General features: G+C 36.8%; 4 protein-coding genes across 4 annotated transcripts; 1 reads left to right on the forward strand and 3 right to left on the reverse strand.

Moving 5' to 3' along the window:
* Positions 1 to 103: 103 nt before the first annotated feature.
* On the reverse strand, positions 104 to 1433 carry mrpl49 (mitochondrial ribosomal protein L49). Its single transcript, XM_051685917.1, has 4 exons — positions 1292 to 1433; positions 919 to 1066; positions 537 to 661; positions 104 to 414 (listed from the first exon to the last, which is right to left on the reverse strand). Exons 1-4 carry the CDS (start codon positions 1388 to 1390, stop codon positions 268 to 270), a joined length of 519 nt encoding a protein of 172 aa, XP_051541877.1. The 5' UTR covers positions 1391 to 1433; the 3' UTR covers positions 104 to 267.
* Positions 1434 to 1828: 395 nt separating this feature from the next.
* On the forward strand, positions 1829 to 3938 carry LOC127433747 (FAU ubiquitin-like and ribosomal protein S30). Its single transcript, XM_051685919.1, has 5 exons — positions 1829 to 1971; positions 2105 to 2186; positions 2310 to 2454; positions 2637 to 2692; positions 3574 to 3938. Exons 2-5 carry the CDS (start codon positions 2112 to 2114, stop codon positions 3697 to 3699), a joined length of 402 nt encoding a protein of 133 aa, XP_051541879.1. The 5' UTR covers positions 1829 to 1971; positions 2105 to 2111; the 3' UTR covers positions 3700 to 3938.
* dmac1 (distal membrane arm assembly component 1) lies at positions 3914 to 4760 on the reverse strand. Its single transcript, XM_051685921.1, has 2 exons — positions 4357 to 4760; positions 3914 to 4153 (listed from the first exon to the last, which is right to left on the reverse strand). Exons 1-2 carry the CDS (start codon positions 4565 to 4567, stop codon positions 4089 to 4091), a joined length of 276 nt encoding a protein of 91 aa, XP_051541881.1. The 5' UTR covers positions 4568 to 4760; the 3' UTR covers positions 3914 to 4088.
* Positions 4761 to 5662: 902 nt separating this feature from the next.
* Positions 5663 to 6889, reverse strand: LOC127433749 (ubiquinol-cytochrome-c reductase complex assembly factor 3). Its single transcript, XM_051685922.1, has 2 exons — positions 6617 to 6889; positions 5663 to 6071 (listed from the first exon to the last, which is right to left on the reverse strand). Exons 1-2 carry the CDS (start codon positions 6731 to 6733, stop codon positions 5943 to 5945), a joined length of 246 nt encoding a protein of 81 aa, XP_051541882.1. The 5' UTR covers positions 6734 to 6889; the 3' UTR covers positions 5663 to 5942.
* Between the last annotated feature and the right edge of the window lie 796 nt (positions 6890 to 7685).

Here is a 7685-nt window from a genome sequence, read left to right on the forward strand (position 1 = left end):
AAAAGAATGTCATAGAAAAGATGGACAGACAGATGAGATGGATAGATTGACTGATTTTGTGACAGTATCTTGTTTTTAGTATGGAAAAAAATAAATGCAAGGATAACATGAAAACATGTTTATTATATTTACAAACTTAATACATGAATACAATAGCAAAACACAAGTGTAGGAAATGGAACAGAGATGATGATTTATATTTCCTCTCAGTCCTTTAGTATTGCAGTTATTTTATTTTATTCAGTTGGTGCATTAGCTTCGCCCAATTTAAAATCCCTTCTTCAGTAGCCAGTCCTTCAGCTCTTTTTCAAACTGCCCTTTAATTCTGATGGTCCCGGTGACTTCATTGACCTGTGTTGGAAGCTCTCTTCCCGTTAGCCCCAGCAGGAATTCCTTAACATCCTTGTTCAGGGCCTGGAAAATGATGAGTTAAATAAAAAAAAAAGTTGACATTGATTTAAAAAAAAAAAAAAAGTATCATTATCTTATAATTAGTAAGTAGTTCTATTTAATAAACACCTCAATTAATTACACACCCATATGTCTCCTTCCACCTTTCGGAGCAGAGTGCTGTGCTGACTTCCATGCTTGATGTCGGAGTACACAGGTACATTGTGCATTCTGGAGCGACGTATCATGTAAGGCAGTGAAGGTGGACTATCTGTATAAATAAATCAAATATAAATCAAATTTCATGACCATATCACAAAAATCGTTTGTAATAACACAAACGGAGACCTTTACATGTGACGCACAAAGTCCATTATTTCAGTTAATTTATATGGATTGAAACAATTGCATGTGTTGTTGTTGCATGTATGATACATGATGTATGTTGTAAGTGTAATTTCAATTATTCATACTGTAGCATAATACATATCCCACAGTTTAAGAATATAAAAGAATCTTTGTTCTTACCTGATGGTGGGATCCATCCTGATGGGGCAGTCCCATCGTGTTTAGGGGGAGTTGGGATGCGTGTAGGAGGAATCAGCCTCTCCACAAATTTGTATTCTGCTGTGGATTCAATAATGCCCCCTTCTCCCTCAGCAGGGCTGTTTTTTGCCTACAACGAAACAAAATGATCTGGTTAACTAGCTCAGTTACATAGTAAACATCTCATTAATTAAGTCTGATTGACTCAGGTTGTTATTAAACAATAATACGCATAATATATCATGCAGAAAGTGTTAACATCCGACAACAACCTATCCCGATACATTGTGACAGTTCATGCACAATTTTTTACACCAGACGAATCGATATGGTAACAATGGAGGGCAATGCTCACTCTTGAACGAGATCCAACGCTAAATAAACGAATTACTGGACTGAAAGCTCTTGCACTTCGACACACTGTCAAAGACATGCTTCTGATGGAGGCGGACATTTTTCTTTCCTCTGCGAAAGGAAGGACGAAAGAAACTATTACGTCATGACTTTAAATGAAGAACAGGAACGAATTCTAAATAAAAGTCCCTCGAAACCTACATACAACTTTCCTCTTGCCCTATATATATATATATATATAAACATTTAATTTTATGTAACCAAAATTAATACGCACAAAAATATTTAAATTAAAAAGTGTGCTGCTCAAGGGACTTTTAAGTGAGAATAAGGGTCCGTTCAGACTGAACACGTTCACGCGCTGAAAAAAACCTAGACGCAGCAGAACTAATAGAATAGAACGCATGTGTCTCGAGATGCGTTTTAAATAGCTCAATTATTTTTAACCTGACACTGCGTCTAAAGAACGTGGCGCCCCTGCACGACACGTTAAAACGGCGAACGGTCAAAGACGTCTGTCTAGCGCATGTTTACATTGACATATGAGTTTGGTGTGAACGGCCCCTAATACTATGAGCATGCGCAGGACCTTATTACTTTCTGGAGCGGAGTTATTTAAACACCTCAGACATTCTCATGTCGATGTCGTGTGTTTGGCGTTAATGTAGAGTTCGATATATGGTAGGTACTGATTTTTATTTTCAGTATATATATATATATACATACATAAATACATTATTTTGTTGGGGATATTGTTCCTATTCTATATGTCAAAGTGATTACGTATTTTAATTCTCTGTTTTGTTTTGTGAAGATCGGCCATGCAGTTGTTTGTACGTGCCCAGACATTGCACTCCATTCAATTGAATGGGTCAGAGACTGTTGCCCATATCAAGGTTTTTTTTTTTTTCTTTGTCAAGACTATATTTTCATTGCATATATGATACAGACAGACTTGAATAAGAACTGTGAACTCATTTTCTTAATTCAATTTTTATTTTTTTTATTTTTTTTGGCAGGCTCAAATTGAGGCTTTGGAGGGACTGGCCTGTGATGATCAGAGCATTTCACTGTGTGGGGTGCCCCTTCAGGATGAGGCATTGATTTGTCAGTCTGGTATTGAGGAGTTCAGCACTCTTGAGGTCTCATCAAGACTGTTGGGAGGTAAGGACTGAATCTGTGTTTATGTCATTAAATGAGTTTTACCTGTGACAATTATCATGCCAGTGTTATCAAAGATAGAGGGTGTGATGAATCCCGTTGTAAACGTAATTTGCAGAAAACAGTAGGCAGAAACTATAAAGTTTGGATACATTGTCATAAATACAACCTATTCCCACCCAAAGGCAAAGTCCACGGCTCCCTGGCAAGAGCAGGAAAAGTCAGAGGCCAAACGCCCAAGGTAAGTGCCATTCACAACATGTGCATTCTCCAAAATCTTCATATTCTAAATAAATACATGCTCCAAATAAGCTGTTTATATTAATCTGATATTTTAGTGTGCTCTTTACAATCACAAATAAGGAACATGAGTAAAAATACCTCTTGTATTCAGTGCATCTGAGATCTGATACAAATGTGCAAGTAACATTTTTCATTCTGAGGTTTGATATCTCACCACACTTAAAGGGACAGTTCACCCAAAAATGAAAATTCTTTCATCATATACTCACCCTAATGCCATCCTAGATGTATATAACTTTGTCTTCTGTAGAACACAAAGATTTTTAGAAGAATATTTCAGCTCTGTAGGTCCATACAATGCAAGTGAATGGTGACCAAAACTTTGAAGCTCCAAAGCATACAAAGGCAGCATAAAAGTAATCCATAAGACTCCAGTGGTTAAAGCCATATTTTCTGAAATGACTCAATCGGTTTTGGGTGATTACAGACCTAAATGTAACTCCTTTCTCACTGTGATTTCAAGCTTGATTACACTTCCTAGTGCTTGATGCATGCGCAGAGCACCAGATGGTACTGTAAAAAGTGTAATCGAGCTTGAATTCATGCTCGCCAAAAAGACTGCAGATTTCAAGATTTATTGTGAAAAAAGTATTTATATTTTGGTCTGTTCTCACCCAAAACCGATTGCTTCAGAAGACATGGATTAAAACAATGATTACTTATGGATTACTGTTATGCTGCCTTTGTGCTTTTCGGAGCTTAGAGTTTTCATTTTTGGGTGAACTATCCCTTTAATTGTACAGATGCCTTTTAGGTGTAAGTTGAGGTGAAATGAGATCAGTCTGTGTTTACTTTGAGCTCTGGTTTCTATCTTTTTAGGTGGACAAGCAGGAGAAGAAGAAGAAAAAGACTGGCAGGGCAAAGAGGAGAATTCAGTACAACCGCCGTTTTGTAAATGTTGTGCCTACATTTGGCAAAAAGAAGGGACCTAATGCCAACTCATAAATTGCTGTTAAAAAATTTAATCATGCTATTTTTTGATGTTCACCGCATTCCATGGCATTTCCCTTTGCCTGATCAGTAGGACATTCTTGTTAGGAAAATTACAATATAAAAGCCAGTTGGTTCATAAAAGCAAAGTAATTTGTGGACTTGATAACAATGTTTTTTGTTTTTTTTTGTAAACTGTGAATCATTAAAGAGACTGTAAGTTGAGACGTTGCAATTAAAAACATTTAATGAAACATGGCTGAATTATGTAATTTCATTATACTCGCTCAGTTTTTCAAATTATTATCAGTTTTGCAGCAGATGCCACTGTGGCTTTGGCGTTTTGCTCTACAAGTCCATGTAAATGATAGGACATGTGTGTAGACCACCAGTGTTCAGCAAAACTATGATTTCTTTGTGCCCTTTCCCACTGGATCAGCAATCACTTCGATGCCCCATGCTGCCAAACCTGGAGAGAAAGAAGATCAGAGTCAGTTCTGGTTTCATTACTCGTATAAAGTAAACCACTTCAAAGTTTGGACACCACTACTAATTTCTTTAATACTTTTTCTCACATTTTAGAATAATAGTATTGTATTTATTTAAATAAAATAACACAAATGGAAGTATGGGAATTATGTAATGGATAATCTATTGCATGGATAATCTCACCTGCTGCAAATACAATCTGGGCTACTGTGCCCATAGATGTGGGTCCACCAAGACGCATTGTTTTACGCGCCTGCATGTAGACATATACCCCCGAAGCCAGCAACCCACCGCCTGAGAGCAACCGACAGCTCCAGCAATCGCCAAACAGTTGTTTAGTCGCCGGAGAGGTGACCGGACTCAGCTGCTCTGGTGCTGGCGGTGGATTTGACATGATTGAGAACAGTTTGTAGTATCCAGGAAATCAATGTCAAGAGTTTTCTTGAAGTGGTCTCCGAAAGTCTACTGTTTTAACTAGTGGTACTCCCTATTTTCCATTTTGAGTGTCCATGTAGAGCAGTCCACCTACTTCATCGCTGAGAAACGACGGGCATGTCAGAGTGACCCTCGACACCGGAAGCGCTCAGTGTTGTTATGGTATTTGCGGAAGTAATTTCTGCTCAAATATTGCGCAGAAATTTTTACCATACGATTACGGAATATAGTAATTTTTAACATGTTCACGATTGGGTTGTACAATAAAATAAGGCTTATTAGTAACAAAAAAATAAAAATAAAAAAAATAAATAGCAGACCTCTATACTATAAAAAAACGTAACCAAAACGTACTGGAGTGAATGATAAATCTTAAAAAAATAAAAACTATTTAAAATACAATCATTTCATTAAAGGAATATTTCAGGTTAAATACAAGTTAAAATCAATCAGCAGCATTTGTGGTTTAATTGGTTACCAAAAAAATATTAATAATAATTTAAACTCATCCCTTTTTTATAAAAAAACAAACAAAAAGACACTTACAATGGAAGTGAATGGGGCCAGTCCGTTTATATTTAAATACAGTTTCAGAAGCATTGCCACAAGACATAAACATTAAACACTGTACAACCTTGTGTGTACATTTATATCCAATAGGCTATTACAACTTTGTTGTCATGACAAAGTGATGCCAGTAAACCCTGTTATCCTGGATTGGATATTACTTTACACAGATATATCATGTAAGCAATTTTATCACTCTTATATCATGTTAACCTGTATAATATTTAGGTCTTGTGGTTATACTTGTGGAAACAGTGCATATTTTAACGTTTATGAACTGGCCCCATTCACTTCCATTGTATATCACTGTAATCACGATTTTTGCTTTAAAAAAAAGAAGAAAAAAAGAAAAACGAGGGACGAGACACGATCATTTTTTGTAATTATAAACATTGTGTGACACATGCTGTCGATTGAGCTTAATATGAATTGAACCCATAACATACTTAAGATAACATCACATATTAAAAACAAAAAACATTTCAGCTGTAGAGCAATGCAGTAAATAGCAGATTTCCCCACGTTTATTTACAGTAATTTCCAGATTTGACAGAACATAATGCCATGGATGGCAGTCTCCATCCATGTAATTTATATTACAATGTATGACATGGTGACTATCGTGAAATCAAATGCCTGTTCAGATCATTTATTTCACTGTTAATTGACAACTTGTTTTAAATAAGTCACGCCTTCATCCTTCTCCACCATTGCATGTACAGATTGCAAGTGGAATGTGACAGTCTATTTGTGAAGACACACATTCATCATTTCTGACTCCCAAATCCACGTGCAATGTTATCATTAGTCTCTGCAGCGTCCTTCAGAACTTGCAGCATGAGAGCATTTCTCCTCCTGGACTCCTCCATACGGACAGGGTTTGCCTCGGGAAGATTCTGGAGAAATAGAGAAGGATCAGAACAGCACTCTCAACCTTCTTTGATTGTGGGCACTTAGCATTTCTATGGATATCAGTGTACAGAATTTGAATTGATCAGTCATTCCACTGTGATATCAGTTGCAATGTAAAGACAAAGAACGTGTTTTTTTCTTGGTATGTTCGTAACATCTCATGGATGGGTGATCCATGAGGACAGGACCAAAATGAGATTTTCTGGTGATAATGCAAGTGTCACTTGTTCAATGCAATGGAAGTACAACACAACAAATGCAGTTATCTGAACTAAGGAGGCGTAAAAAGAGATTAATAGGCTGAGTAAACAGCATAAATCACAATCCTGTTTCAGTTAATTAGTTTCCCCCAAAGCTAGTATGAGCTCATGTACATCCCTGCACGTCCACGTTCATTAACAGAGTGTTGACAAACAATGTCACGAGTCATTAACGGTTCCGAATAGTTGCAAAAACAATACACCGCATTAGGTAGGTTTATCATGTCAGGTGCATGTTTATCATTTATAAAATCAGGGTGTTGCATTACCTTTAATAATTCCCTTTTCCTCTCTTCTCCAGGTGAAATCATAGCCCACATACCATACCCGATACCAGCAACCCCGACCAGCCCGATCGAGGACAGAATAGTCCTCATGCCACTCATGATGTGCGCGAGACGAATTCAACAATTGTGCGCGTGAGCTAATTTAACTAGCTTTGCCAACTCACGGTCAGTATATAACCAAAGTCTTTTAATCTAAATACTCTCTGATATAACGCAGCAGTGCACAATGTCAGTTGACACGAAGCAGTGCATCATGGGAGTTCTTTATTATACAACTTTTTTTTTAACTGGTTACTGGCAGACTGTTTAATTAGTTTGCCGCTGTGGAAATGGACAGTGGCGCGTGCTTGGAACTAGTTATTTAAACAAACATATCTGCATGCACTATTTACCGTAATTTATGATGGATGAGGTTTTTGACTGTAACTATTATTTCCTGAACATCAGTAAGGAATTTATCTATACAAAATAAAATGAAATAAAATATAAAATAAAATTGTATGGGTCCGATTAGTGCACTCCAAACTGAGTGAAATGTATTCACTCAGACTGGATTTAGTAAAAGAAAAAAAAATGTAAATACACAACAGTGGAAGTGTCTTCTAATGCCCACCAGATGGCTCTAACAAACTATCTGGACTGAATGTTACTGTAGCTGATTGTGTGTGTGTGTGTGTGTGTGTGTGTGTGTGTCAGTACAGGCTGTGTGGGTGTATAAAAAAGCACATAAGTGCTGATAATGTGTGTCCATCAGAGTCAAGGTGCCAACCAGACAGCTGAAATGGAAGGTATACATTAGTGTCCCTTTAAGCAACATTTTCCCAGCCTGATCACATGTAGAGCTTTGTTCATCCCTTACAAAACATTGCCATGGTAACCATAGTTTCAGTACAAATACCATAGCTACTACAGTTATACTTCTAGCTAATACAATAAAACTGTGGTAACTTGGTTTTAGCCACCACTGCTATTAACGAATGAAATTACAAATAAAATTAAAACATTTGATGAAGAGTCCGTATTAATTTATTTTATAATGAAATATTATAAT

The sequence above is a fragment of the Myxocyprinus asiaticus genome, chromosome 43 (genome assembly GCF_019703515.2).
Source record: "Myxocyprinus asiaticus isolate MX2 ecotype Aquarium Trade chromosome 43, UBuf_Myxa_2, whole genome shotgun sequence".
Lineage (NCBI taxonomy): Eukaryota > Metazoa > Chordata > Actinopteri > Cypriniformes > Catostomidae > Myxocyprinus > Myxocyprinus asiaticus.